Below are 15266 nucleotides of genomic sequence, written 5' to 3'. Positions count from 1 at the left end.
TGTTTAAACATTTATTATAAGTAAGTGCTATCAAAAATCTTGTTTGCTAAGTAAGCAGACGAACGCTTCCACTAGAGGAGCAAGATCTGCGGAACCTTCCTAATATTCTGAGTTCAACCCTTAAATTCGGTTTGTGTCGTGTTGCTCAGTTAAAACAGACAGTTTAAAGTTTTCTGTGTTTTGTTTTGTATACAGTTGTTTATAAAAAAATATGTGGTATAGTCTCTTCAAATGAATGCGTTAAAAGTAATGAAACAGTACGTGGACCCAAATAGTTATCAAAAGTACCAGGATTATAATTTTATACGCCAGACGCGCGTTTTGTCTACATAAGACTCATCAGTGACGCTCAGATCAAAATAGTTAAAAAGCCAAATAAATACAAAATTGAACAGCATTTAGGATAAAAAATTCCAAAAAGTTGTGCCAAATACGGCAAAGGTAATCTACTCCTGGGGTAAAAAAATCCTTAGTTTTTCGAAAAATTCAAAGTTTTGTAAACAGAAAATTTATAAGAATGACCATATAATTGATATTCATGTCAACATCGAAGTGCTGACTACTGGGCTGGTGATACCCTCGGGGACGAAACGTCCACCAGCAGTGGTATCAACTCAGTGGTGTCTACATAAGACTCATCAGTGACGCTCAGATCAAAATAGTTAAAAAGCCAAAAAGCCAGAAAGACATCACAATGCGATTTAAAAAAAATCCAGCCTTCAGAGTTTCTTTTTTCACACGCTTTTCTTTTCAATTTCTTATTGCCATCAGCTATGCTCATATCTAATTTCACCAATAAAAGAGGGACGAAAGATACCAGAGGGACAGTCAAACTCATAGATCGAAAATAAACTGACAACGCCATGGCTAAAAATTAAAAGAGAAACAGACAAATAATAGTTCAGAAAACACAACATAGAAAACTAAAGACTAAGCAACACGAACCCCACCAAAATCTGAAGGTGATCTCAGGTGCTCCAGAAGGGTGAGCAGATCCTGCTCAACATGTGGCACCCGTCGTGTTGCTTATGTTATTACAAATCCGGTAAATAGTCTAATTCGGTAGGTCACATTCATGAAAAGGGAAGTAGAATGTAGTTACGACATAAGTAACATATCCGATATCATCTGTGAAACGGTAATTCCGTAACGGTCAACCAACTCGTGATGGCGTCCGTAAAGGATCAAGGAATTCATGATAGGAAATCCAAGCCCGGCAATGTCACTTATTAAACATACATATGTTCGCAGGAATATTTTTTGATAATTTGATGTGATAAAGCGTCGAAATCTTTAGAATGTTTTACCTTAGCCTTCTTTGGCACAACTTTTTGGAATTTGGGATCTTCAATGCTCTTCAACTTTGTACTTGTTAAGCTTTAGAACTGTTTTGATATGAGCGTTACTTATGAGTCTTATGTAGACAAAACGCGCGTCTGGCGTATTAAATTATAATCCTGGTACATGTGATAAAGCTTCGAATTTTTTAGAATTTTTAACCTTACCTTTATTTGGCACAACTTCTTGGAATTTTGGATCTTCAACGCTCTTCAATTTGTACTTGTTTGGTCTTATAACTACATGTATTTTGATATGAGTGTCAGTGATGAGTCTTATGTAGACGACACGCGCGTGTGGCGTACTAAATTATAATCCTGGTACCTTTGATAAATAATTAAATTAAGAAAGTCATCTTACTCTTACATATGGCTAACTCCTCCTCCGGGCCTAGCTTTACTTTTGTTTATAACTTTTCGGTTGAGATTGAGGACTTTTAGTTTTGTATCGAGTATCAGTGAAGAATCTGATCTGATGCAGTGAAATTGATACCGTTAATGGTATAATGGTATTAACGAAAACATATTACATGTGAAAGACGATAACATATCATTTTAATATATGAAATAAAGTGCACTTTAATGAATAGAATCAATAACAACTCATTTGAAAATATTTTCATTATGCATGAAAATTAAAGCTGAGTTGTATTCTCATTCAAAGTAACATTCGTTTCTAGTTTCCTTTTCAAGAGATTTTTCTGTTTCCCATTGAGAAATGTCCTCATAGCTTCTCGTTCTTTTCCTGTTAGATGACCAAACTGTCGAAGATTGTCGTCATGTTGTTCAATTTTATTGTTCGGACCATCAATCTCATCGTAAACTGGAATAGCCTCTAAACGTTCTCTGACTACTTGATCGAGATGGAGTAATCTCCCTTTCTTGTGCCTTTCCTTTGTGATCATACGTTGTATTTCTTTCTTTTTCTTTTCTTCGAATACATTTTGATAGTCTTCTGTCCTGGCGGATATTCTGCTATCTACTGAACCTGATCTTTGCAAAACTTGAATGGCTAGGAGGAGATTTGCTATCTCATCAGGTTTTTCTTTGATGGATGTAGTCGCGGTAATATGAATCAGTGTCGACATCCGATGGAACAGCATACAAATGAATTGAATACACAGAAGAATTCCAAAGACAATGGTGAAAGTCACAGATATCGGTTCAATTGACATACATTCGATCTTTATTGAGAGAGTACCGCTATAGGCGGAAGTCTGTGTCAAAGCGTAAATTAAAGTTACTAAAAAAGCATTTATTAGAAAGAAAAACAAGCAACATTTGTTTCGGAGTGCTATTAGTTCTTCTTTAATCATCTTTTCCTTTGCATCATTTTTCTCTAACGGTTTCAAATACTTTTCAATTAGCTGTTCCCAAAACGTTTCTTCTACTTTGGGTAATTGCTTTGCCGTCTTAAAATTTACAGTCTTCGTAACTTCTTGGATTTTGTCACTATGAATTGTGATACTGACGTCAGTGACAGCTACTTTCGTTTCCTCTAAGTTTGTGGCATTTTCTACTGTAAAGGGAAGGTTTTATATTAAAAAAAAAATGACGTAAGTTGACATTCAATAGTTTTGTGTACTTATGTTTTTTAAATTGATAAACCTCATATTTGGACCAGACCACATTTACGAGACTACTTTTGATCGATCTTTGTCCTTTTTTCTTTATTACTAACTTCATTTATGCTTTAAGATATTGTGGGTATAGCCCTTATATAAATAAGAAAACAACGAAATAAACGTTATAACACAACCAAAAGATGTGCGTGTAGATTTTCTCCTTTACATAAGTTGATTGAGGAATTAAACTACGTGTAGATATTTGAGAACAAAAACCCATCAGTGTATTTTTTCCTGATTCACATTTTTTCGTTTTGAAAATATAATAGTAATGCAAGGACTTCACAATAATCTATCCCCTTATTTTTTGGGAGCATATCAAGTAGTTTCGGTTTTTTATTTACTCATTAAAATTGAGAAAGCAATTCACTTGGCAGACTGTAAACTAGTAGTCTTATTCGTAACGTGCAACTTCATCTTAGTTATTAACCACTGGACGTTGAGAAACCATCGAACAATCAATCAATCAATCACTCTAATGTTTTGAAAAAAATCTTAATTTTTTTGTTATCTTTGATGTGCTTTGTCGACCTTCGTTTATTTGATCGGTAATTTTAGGAGCGCTCAGGTGTGAGTTTTTTTTTATAATATGTTTTAAGTCAAGATGTTATTTGTTGTTATTGATTTGTTTGTTTTGTTTTCCCCTACTTTAATCTTCTTTTTCCATTTCGATCAAAACGTTAAATTCATAAATTAAGAATAAATACCGTCTTTGTCAATGTTTGATTGCAGCTTATGTTCATCAGCTGAAGTATTTTTGATTTGATGTTCAAGCGACTTTATTCTGTCTAGTATTGTCTGGTACACACTGTCCTGTTTTTGTAATCCCCCAGTAGGACAACAAATACACCTGAAAAATACATTTCATTCTTCGTTATGGTTTAATAAAATGAATACATGGGGATGTTGATGCGACACACACATTTGTACAACAAGACTGTGTCCATAGTACACGGATGACCAACTCGCACTATCATTTTCAATGTTCATTGGATCATGAGATTGGGATTCAAACTCCTTATTTTCATTAAAATTAGAAAGATCATATCATAGTAGTCAGCACTTTTTGTGCTGACATGAATTATCATTGATATTGTTATATTTATAAATTAACTGTTTACAAAACTTTGAATTTTTTGAAATAAAAAGGCTTTTCTACCTCAGGCATAGATTACCTTAGCTGTATTTGGCAACACTTTTAGGAATTTTGGATCTCAATGCTCTTCAACTTTGTACTTTATTTGGCTTTTTTAACTTTTTGGATTCGAGCGTCACTGATGAGTCTTTCGTAGACGAAACGAGCGTCTGGCGAATATAATAAATTTAGTCCTGGTATCTATGATGAGTTTATCATAAAGAACATGTGTACTAATTTTCAAGTTGATTGGACTTTAACGTCATTTAAAACTACCATGACCTAAAATATTAACATAGAGCAGAACAGACAGACGGACAAACGAGCGAACGGACGCGCAGACCAAAATGACATAATGCCCTAAACTATCGACGCTTGAGAACAACTTGCACGCCCTCCAGATGTCAAAGTCCGCACGCCACCAATGTGTACATACAATCGTTCAATCGTTTCGAATTTAATAATGTTAAGGTAAATCAAACAGAGTTTTTCAATGTAAAACAGGACAATACATCATTTACAAAATGGTGAAAGAAAGACAAGTGTCAAAACAGGGAATTTGGAATAGTATATTATATCTATTTGTCTTCTTCGTTGAAATCCTAAACCAAATAGGGAATTTTGTAAATTGAGATTGTTTAATAATATCATGATGCAATTGTTGATATAGCGTTTAAAATAAATCATATATTCAAAAATAAATGATAAATAGACCATGGTAGCTAAACAATATAAACATTGTCATACTGAAAAAGTAGAAACAGTTGTTACTAGAACAACACTTATATAGGATACAACATCCCTTGTTTTCGCGAATAGGTACCATGGCCATTGACGTGTTAAACATGTTTTAAATCTTACAATGTCGTGAAACTGACCAGTCTTCATGACAAATGCCTATATCTATGACTCCGTATAATGCAGATCTTATCATACCTAAATATTTTCCCAAGAGACAGTGTGTATCCTGATTCTGTGTCTTTTATTTGGTTCGACGCTTTATTTTCTTGTGTCACTGGCTGTTTGACCTCTCTTGTCCCCCAAGAAACCACGTGTAGGTTGCCAAGGGAATATAGAACTAACAACATAGACATTGATGGAATGGAAACAAAGTATAAAATTCCATGCATGATGCACGAGAACTCCTGAAAAAAAAACCAATACTAGAAATTATAAAGCATTACTTGAGATGAGGCTTTATAGATGCCACACAAAGCTTCCTAAAACAAAATGTAACAAAATATCTAATCAAACGAAGGGTAATATATGAAGAAGGAACATAGTAAATTGTATGTTCTACTAGTCTGGATTGTAATAAATATAAATATGGCATAGGTCTAACTGAATGATCAAAAAGCTATGTATGTTTTAACTATGAAGTTTAAATACTTGTATCAACTATTTTTCATTGGTGTTCATTTTATTTTAAAAAGTAAAAACACAAAAATACTGAACTCCGAGGAAAATTCAAAAAGGAAAATCAAAAATCAAAAGGCAAAATCAAAAGTCCAAACACATCAAACGAATGGATAACAACTGTCATATTCCTGACTTGGTACAGGCATTTTCTAATGTAGAAAATGGTGGATTGAACCTGGTTTTATAGCTTGCTAAACCTCTCACTTGTATGACAGTTGCATCAAATTTCATTACATTGTCAACGATGCATGAACAAAACAAACATACTCAAAGAGTAAAAATGTCAAAAATAGGGGTACAGCAGTCAATATTGTGTTATCATCTTAATATCACTATAAAAACAACAAATGTAACGAAGAAGCACAAAAAGGCATACATCAAATTTAACATACTCTTATTGCTTTTCTTATACGACTTAATTTATCTATGTAAAGTCTACCCGTAAAGGATTTAAATTGATCTACATTATTTTTCTTCATTTCTTCAATGTTTGGTTTGAATGTCAGTAGGTTACAAGTTTTTAAGATAGTTTTTGTCTATTGTTGCATCTTTATTTTGACCAATGTGTTCTAAAGATCATGTAATGTTTAAGATGATAATACCTTTGGGTGTAAAACTGCCGAGATGATAAATACTCCTGCCACGAAGCATAAGAAAACTGTAGTGACAGAACAGAATTCTTCTTCTGCCGCTTCTTTGACGATTCCTACCAATACCAGCAACATAACAATGGAGTAGATCGCTGACAAAATCCCAGCAAACAGTAACTGAAAATGATATGTTTATCTCAATATAAGTGTGGACACAGATCGGTGTGGATAGGATTTTGCTTAATTTGTGTAAAAATGTTTGACAATTTTATCAAATAATTCGTTTCTATGTTTTTTGGTGTTTGTTTTTGCATTTAACTTCAATGTTTTTGTTGTAACATTGGTACTCTCTTATAGTTTTCTATAAATCAATAATTGACGTTTGAACAGCGGTATACTACTGTTGCCTTTATTTATCTCCACTGAATTTTTATATTGGTCTTGCCACATAAACCGTAAGAAACATATGTAGAGTCTCTCTAGAGGATCCTCTAAATAGAAGCATGATTCAACTATTCAATAATAAAAGAATAAAATAATCAGATCAGTTAGCTCATCAAAACATGGAAACCTTAAAGTTAAGACAGGTCCCATTGATTCACACGGAAAATGGATGTAAACAAGGCTATAAGGAACCCGATTCTTATTGCTAAGGAACTCTAAACTACATTAACTCTAATGATTCATTTAGAACAGATTGGGTAAAAACAAGTCTGATTTAATCTTTAACAGCATTTTTTATCCAAAAGTCTGACCATAAACACGTTAAATCTTCAGATATTTTCCTATTGTTTATTCTGTACTGTTAAGACATTGTGAGAATAGATAATCCAGTACTGTTAGTAGATTGTAGACAGTTCATTATCATATGTCGTTGTTTTGCACTGATAAACATCTACTAAATAATTTAAAGAAAGAACGCACTGATGTTGTTTTTTTACTGCAAGCAAAGTGTTTAAGCAGTATGGATTAACAGTAATGTGTGTCCGAAAAGTTACTGAAAGATCGGACATAGCTCCTTATTTATCATTCTGTTCTGTCTTTTGTCACATGTTCAGATCAAAATTACTGTTCCGGTTCAAAAACGATTTATTAGTGGTAAGAAATGAAACAAAAACCTTAACTTAACTTCTGTATTTTGTTCATCCTTTACCAAGCAAAAAGTCCACTTACAGTAAACACAAATGTGTTTGAATGCTCAAGGTGAACTAAACTGTACCAAAATCGAATGCAAACCATACCTAACATAACAACTAAAATAATGTTGTTTTAAAGAAATATAATAAAGTGAAAGTGCCTATATGTGTTAATCAATAATCGAGCGTTCCATAATGACTGGCTCTTCTTTGCAAATCATCCTTCTTTTTCGTAATTATATACGAAATTCACGTCTGCAGTAGGAAGATCAAAAGGACATCTTAAACAAAAATTTGATTATATAATCATAAGTTATAATTAACATGTTTGGTCTTGAAAATACACGACAAAAACAAAAAGTCTTTTAGATTTATGCATAAACTTACTTGTGTTTCTGATTTTGTGAATATACAAGACAACATAAACAATCCAACAGGAATAAGGTTCAAAGTCAATGACAACCATGGTGGAACAGACGGAAACCCTACTATAATGGCGCCCACGATCATCAAAAATATAGTTCCGGGGGTAAGCAATGATGATATAAATAGAAACAGCTGGTAGGCCATATAAAGGGTTGAGATACTTTGATTCTGTGTCACAGTAGCGCGACAATCTGTTAACAAATCTAAGATGTTGGCCATTGTTGACGGAGTCCAGCGCCGACGTTGGTTATAAAACTCATTGAATCCTTCTGGAGCATAGGTCAGTGCATCACTTTCAGCACAGTATTCAACACGGTGTCCTTGTTTTAATAGTAATGTGCACAGCCATCGGTCTTCACCTGAAAATGATTTTTCAACACGTTTTGATTTTTAAATTGAAATTCATTTCTTGAAAAAAAATTACTTTATGTTTAGAAATACATATAGTACACTTTATACCAGAATTTAAAGAAGGAGGACAGAACAAAGTCCTCCATTTTGTGAGGTGTTGTTGCGTTTGTTTTATACCTTATATTTGGAAAAACGTAAAATCACAAAAATCATGAACTCCAAGGAAGATTCAAAACAGAAAGTCCTTAAACTGCTAAGCATTTATTAATATCTTCTTTCTTCATTTTATCTTTCTTATAGAGTTAATGTAACCGTACCTTGATCGTACTGTATAAAATGCCTAGCTTCAGATGGTTCAGTTGTATACGTTCTCAAGACGTCCATTACTGCAGAGCCTCGGAACAAACTGAAGCATCCAGGACTACATAGTACACATCCAATAACATGTTCTGTGGCCTTTTGAAGCCAGTGGCTAACTGCATACTCAAACTTTTGATACCACACAAGTGGACCTACGTTGGAGAAAAATAAAATATGATGATAAATATTCTAACAGTATACATGCAAATGAGGTATAAGTAGGGATAACAAGTTCTTATCTAAAAAGTATTGTAAATAAAAAGAAATGAATTGACAGAACTGTGTAATGTAATATACACGGGGAACTTATGTTAGGATAAAGTATTCAAAATGTAATTTGCATATACATTGACGAAATTTGAATACTGTGGATTCTTTATTATTCGTAGATACATGTACCTATGAATTTACATGGTGAAATTTGTGGTTATACGTAAACCATGAATTTAAATATTCATTGAAATACACATTTCTTAAACGAGTGTATAAAGACTTGGTATAAACACGAATCAAATATCCACAAACGTTTTCCTTGATCCAAAAAAATTGGTATCCACAAAAACGTACATTAATCTACAGTATATACATTATAAATCTAACCGTGGCCAATAGGATGAATTCTTCCACATGCAGCGCCAACCATTGGATTCTTTTTCATTCGACGGACAAGATGCATAACCGCTTCCGGTTGAAAATCTACATCGCCATCTAGTGCCAGTAAGAACGTGTTGTAAGAATTATCAACAATTCTGTCGATTTTATTGGGAAGCCGATGACTGAGGAAGTAGTACATATACATCACCTTTAAAATAGTAAATTACAAGTAAAGCTCAGAAAAACATAGCTAAGACAAAATTGCAAGAGCAAAGACTAAATATGGGAATACTACAAAAATCACTATGCTAAAGTGACATAATTGAACTATGAAGTGCAAAGGGGTACATCTTATTGCAAGCCATTCGAAACTTTAAAAGTATCATAATTATACTATGTATATTATTATTTGTGATTTTTCATGAACAGAAATTCTGTTTTCTGAACATCAGAGAATAAAAACTGCTTTAAAATGTGTGCGTGTGTTTTTTTTGTTTTTTTTTCTCTTGGACATTTACGATCGATATCACAAAATGCGCTCGTCGCATATTCAATGCCACTTATTTTTGTTATCTCTTATTGCCATTATAGTTGCGATTTTTACCATATCTTTATATAATGTTATCCCTGATATATGCTTTGTTGTAAGGGTTATACATCATGCGGACATTTTAACAATTGGTATTAAATAGGTCTCTCTATAATTATGAACTATTGCTCCTGTCAATTTAAATTTATATTCAATGAAAACATGGAAAAGGTCGTCCATAACATTATAATATCATGTGGTCTTAACTTCGTCGTACTATGGTATATGTTGTTGGGTTATCATAATGGTAATGGAGCTACCATTTGATTTTATGGGGGGGGGGGGTCTAGGATGAAAAATGTTGTCCTGCTTTTTTTTTAGTTGTAATCTCTGTCCTGCCTATTTATTCTTTACTCTATTCGGTCCTGCCTTTTTTTTTACTAGTTTATCCTGACTTTTTTTTTACACAAATTGTCATCCTGCCTTTTTTTTTAACAAGTTTCTCATCCTGCCTTTTTTTTTTACTCAAAACTCATTTTTTCAAATTTCATCCTAGCCCATATAAAAAACAAATGGTAGCTCCTTAAGCTCTTCTACAAAATATTCTTTGCAGCAATGTGACCAAATGTTTCACAATGTACCTGACTCCATCGTTTTTTGTGTCGTATTTTCGTTTTGTCTTTCAGATGACAAACAAGAGAATTTCCTCCCAACAATTTCCATGTAAGTCTTCCTCCGTACGGCGTCCTAACCATTTCATAGTCTTCAAGCTGTATAACGGTTCGATGCACGGCACTGAAGGAAATGAAACAAAATTTTATAATTTTAAAATATGATTTGTCAAGGTCTCCATGTATATAGAAAAATGTAATATAAGAAAAGAAGATACAGACTTATCCATGCAATTACTTTAAGCTTACATCTTAACAAAAATGAACAATGTATCCTATAGTGCATTATGATCATCGTTTTTTTTATCATTAGCTTGTAAAAAGTAAAATCACAAAAATACTGAACTTAGAGGAAAATCGATTCGGAAAGTCCATAATCACATGGCAAAATCAAATAACAAAACACATAAAAAAGAATGGACAAGAACTATATTCCTGACTTGGTACAGGCATTTTCAAATGTAGAAAATGGTGTATTAAACCTTGTTTTAAAGCGCTAACCCTTTTGATGACAGTCTCATCAAATTCCGTAACTTAATGCAAATAAGGGACGCTTTTGAGGGTCAAACAAAATTGAGGATACAAGTTAAATATGTATAAAACAAAAACGATCTTTAAATTTTATAAACAATTAAATTATATCACTGTTTATATAAAGTACCTTCCACATGATACCATGGGTTGATGTATAATCGATCACTAATCGTATACGAGGGTGTGGATGGGGGGTCCTTCATTTCTATATTTTTAAAAAAAAATTGGTCGTTTTTGTCCATTCTTTATATTTTTCCCCATTATTCTACCTTTTAATATTATAGCATCCATCAATTCACTGTTTTTCATTTTAGGTCCATTTTCAATATTCTTTCTTTCTTTTTTTCCGTATTCAGAACTTCTTGTCAATTATTCTCTATTCTGTATACCGTATCCAGATCCTCTTGTACTAATATCCAATACATTAATGACACAACATTCATTACTTTTACCTTTGTTCATTCGTTTGGAGTGTTTTATCATTTGATTTTGTCATTTGATTAGGGACTTTCCGGTGAGAATTTTCCTCGGAGTTCAGTATTTTTGTGATTATACTTTATGCTAAATTAATAACCAATACATTAATGACGCAAACTGCATTACTTTAATCTTTGATAACTTACCTTGCAGCTGTATCCATTACCTTGATCAGAATTTTCACATACTCATTTACATCCGGGAAATCTTCATCTGTCCTCGGGCTCTCAAATGCGTCGTCAAAAAAGATATGAGCTACAAATACAATAGTAAAAAGTACACATGCATATTACAATAAGTAAGCCAGCTAGTGTAACATCTATCCCCCAGAGTTCACTGAAGTTAAATGGATGTTTTAACAAAGCACAAAACTATTATTCCTTGTTTTATTGAGAAGAGTAAAAATATGTTGTATGATTGCCAACGAGGAAAATAATCTCTCAACTCCGCCAGAGACAAAATGATGTAGAAAATAACAAGTAGGTGCTTATCCGAAATTTAGAAAAAAACATACTAGTTATGTAATTTTTTTTTTTTTCAACATACACGTCGTCTTGATCGTGTCTTATTGTCATATATACTAGTATTGCGGATTATTTCCTAATTTTCCTCCAAGTCGAAGTCTTTGTTGTTGTTTTTTTTGTATTGCCGAGTTTGCTTTGATGTACAAATGTCTTCATGGTTATTATTCATTGGCCCATAGTTGGTGTTTTGGCCTTCGTGTACGCAGTTTTAATGGGTAGGGTTTTCATCTATGTTTTATTTACTAACCTTCAAAATCGTAGTCAAGTAAGTTGCTTTTTTCTACATTGGATTGTCTAGCAGTTTTTATCATGTGATGGTGTTTATCCATTCTACAATACAAATTTGATCTTAAAGGACATTTCATGAGCATATTTGAAAATAAAATGCAAAATTTACCTGACATACAAATAACAACAAATTTGCCCTATTTGATTGGATTCGCAATATGCACCTTCGAAATATTATTTCTTGTCACACTATGTTTGAATTTAAACCTATTTTAAAATAACTATTCCTATAATTTCAAGTGCAGTTCAAAAGCTGAATTAAGGGTGCGGCCTCCCACAATAGAACTTGACATTACGTCCCACTCCTAACATTCCCCCGCCCTATTTCCCCATTGTTATAACCCTGGATTTGCAAATACAGTTTATTCGTCTCAAAGGGAAGGGGATACAAATAGATAAGATTCTATTTCTTATCCTTCTTTGATGCGTTAAAAAGACAGGAAGATACCAAAGAAATATTCAAACTCATAAGTCGAAGACAAACTTACAATGTCATGGGAAAAAAACGAAAAAAGAACAAAACACAGTCTACAAAACACAACATACAAAACTAGATTGAGCGAAACGACCGATACTTAAACCGTTGATGATCCAGTCAGGTACTCCGGAAGGATAAACAGGTCCTGCTTCACATTTAGCATCTATATCATATGTCGTGTAAGTCATTAAGTCCAACTTCGGTTATGTTAAATTCGAGGTGAGAAAAAAACCGGAAAGTGGTTCATACTGTTTTTATTGTCCAGAACAATACTAACCTGAATATTGATTTCAATAGTTGCGTCATTTCCATTTCAGTTTCATGCCACATTGTGGCACAAGCATAAATCTTTGAACGTTCGTCTACTTTATTGCATTTGTCATGTTCTTGGTTGGTTCTTTTTTTCTCTTTTTCAATTCTTTTGTTTCTCTCCTAAAACAGTCTAATTCTTTACATAAATGTTTCAATTGATAGATCCTAGATATCATTCGCGTGGCATGATATATTTATAAAATGGAATTAAGAATTAAATTATAAAGAATGACTGTATTTTTTTCTTTCTATCTATTCGAAATAACCTAACAAATGTGGTACACGCTTTTAAGTAACACGCTACTCAGGTTGTTCGGTGTGTTCCCCATTTCTTAGATCATTTCATCATCATGATTAAACAGAAAAACATATTACTGTCATTTCTTAAATAGAATACATTATTAAAGACTACTCGAGCTCATCATGCCAACAAAACATATAGACACAACTAAAAGCTAGATTTAAGTCGTATTCTGATGGTTATGACAAATACAAATCCTTGTATTGAAAACCTCTTTTTTTTAGGTTTTAATTGGGTGATTAAGCGTTCATCTTGAGCACATTTTTAGTATGAAGCCCGAATAAATCATCGCTTTTACATCCCAATAAAGGTATGTTTCGCGCTTCATATTGAGTTAGTGAGTACGATCTTAAAGTTTTTATAAAATATAAAAAAAAAATTAGCGTACATTTCTTAAACTTAAATGACGCGATTAAATCTTTGCTATTATATCCAAGACTAAACAAAATGGGTACGAGTTTTGAACAGCGGTATACTACTGTTGCCTTTATTTATATGCATCATACATTTTTCAATGCAAAACAAATTATTTAACTTTTTCAATATAATTCTAAATTGGTCCCTTTACTATTACTTCAAAGCGCTCAAAATAATCATTTACTTGAATATATAACATATAAATTTTGTGTGTACAATGGGTTGAAATTGCATAAAACAATTTAATTGTTTATATTACATACCATGTCTCTGATAAAGTCGAACTCTTTGTCATTTTGACTTCTGTTCAGTAGTAACGACATGTCTGTATGTATACCACAGTACATAGGTGTTATAAACATTCTGTGAAAATATAACGGGCTTTTAGAAAAAATGCAGGTGTGCTGTTTGATTTTGTCACAACATATCAATTCCCAATACCAAATAAAATGTTATAATTAAGCGTACGCGGTTGATTAAAAATTTTAAATAGTTAAAATACACCTATATTATTTCACCGTATAAAACGCTACATGCGGATGGTTGCTATGCGTGTTACGGAGTGGAGACGTCGACACGTAGAAAAATACGATTGAGGAAGTAAAAGAATATATATCGGGTTTTTTATCATTAGTACCAAAGGATTTTGCACGGAAGATACAGATCAATTATTTATTTTAAGCAAAAAGTAAAATCACAAAAATACAGAACTCCGAGTCAAATTCAAAACGGGAATTCCTTAATCAAGAGGTAGCATACTTTCCGTTTTAATACATCAAATACTAGTTTTTCGATAAAAATTTTACTTAGGCGAAATGTTTTGCAAGATTCATTTATAAACGAAATCATATCACAGATACCAAGACTAAAATAGTGTACGCCAGACGCGAGTTTGGTAAAAAAACAACTCCTCAGTGACGTTCGAATAAAAAGACAAAAGTACGAAGTTGAAGATCATCGAGTATCCACCGTTTTGAAAATAATAAAGTTTAAGGCCCAGTTGAAGTTCTTGTAGTCTTACCTTTGAGTTTTTCCTAATATAAAGCCATTGGTCGTCCATATGAAGCTTGTAACAAATAGTAAAGATATATACAACAGTAACCCACCAACAACAAGAGGCCAACTATCAGAAATATTCTCCATAGATTCAAGGTTCCAGCGGGAGAGAAACATATCGCAGTCTTTGAAATCTAAAATATCTGGATATGATACTAGTCCTTGTAGAGCAAATGGTGTTAAGAAAGGCGCCAGTATAAGTGGTATTGAGAAACACAATATTTCACTTCCGGTCACACATGCTGTCTTTGCAGCCTTTGTGCATATGTAACCACTGCATATGTTAACAACAGCAACGACGTATGGAACATATGTCTTACATATGTCAGTCGTACCAAGAAAATGGCCGCCGAAATCATGTTTTAATTTAGTATCGCCCAAATTGAAAATAGCTTTGACACCATCTAAAGCGCTTTCAGCTTGTATTGCGTATAAAACAATGATTGTTATAAAAGATATTATGGTTTTCCAGAAGCTAACAATACACATCATTTTTGTACGTCTTGTTTGGTAGATCCATTTCAAATGTGACAGCCAGTTGCTTTTGTCGGCAGACGATTTTACAAAATTTTCCCAGTACTTCAACGAAATGAATAATGCTGATACTGCGAAAATGATAACCAATATAGTGTTGTCTTCATTAAGTTTCTTCCTAAACATGTAAACACATAGTAAAGCAATGCCACCAATCTGTAGTAGCACTCCA

The 15266-nt window shown here is 33.0% G+C and overlaps 1 protein-coding gene across 1 annotated transcript; it reads right to left on the bottom strand.

The window, feature by feature from the left end:
* Positions 1-1863: 1863 nt before the first annotated feature.
* Positions 1864-15253, bottom strand: LOC134700117 (chitin synthase chs-2-like). Its single transcript, XM_063561489.1, has 13 exons — positions 14526-15253; positions 13768-13867; positions 12752-12906; positions 11956-12038; positions 11331-11439; positions 10144-10297; positions 8980-9181; positions 8337-8531; positions 7630-8027; positions 6119-6283; positions 5034-5242; positions 3670-3812; positions 1864-2856 (listed from the first exon to the last, which is right to left on the bottom strand). Exons 1-13 carry the CDS (start codon positions 15218-15220, stop codon positions 1973-1975), a joined length of 3492 nt encoding a protein of 1163 aa, XP_063417559.1. The 5' UTR covers positions 15221-15253; the 3' UTR covers positions 1864-1972.
* Between the last annotated feature and the right edge of the window lie 13 nt (positions 15254-15266).

This window comes from Mytilus trossulus, unplaced genomic scaffold, assembly GCF_036588685.1.
Source record: "Mytilus trossulus isolate FHL-02 unplaced genomic scaffold, PNRI_Mtr1.1.1.hap1 h1tg000122l__unscaffolded, whole genome shotgun sequence".
NCBI lineage: Eukaryota > Metazoa > Mollusca > Bivalvia > Mytilida > Mytilidae > Mytilus > Mytilus trossulus.
Note: the sequence above shows the minus strand (reverse complement) of the source record. Positions and strands in the feature narration are given on the sequence as shown.

Excerpts from the sequence above, each read along its gene's own strand:
- LOC134700117 (XM_063561489.1), bottom strand. The coding sequence starts at position 15,220 with ATGTTTAGGAAGAAACTTAATGAAGACAACACTATATTGGTTATCATT. Across the intron at positions 8,028-8,336 it reads TTTTATACAGTACGATCAAG|GTGAAGACCGATGGCTGTGC; the intron begins GTACGGTTACAT and ends AATCATTTTCAG. Across the intron at positions 6,284-7,629 it reads TCACAAAATCAGAAACACAA|TTACTGTTTGCTGGGATTTT; the intron begins GTAAGTTTATGC and ends TATCATTTTCAG.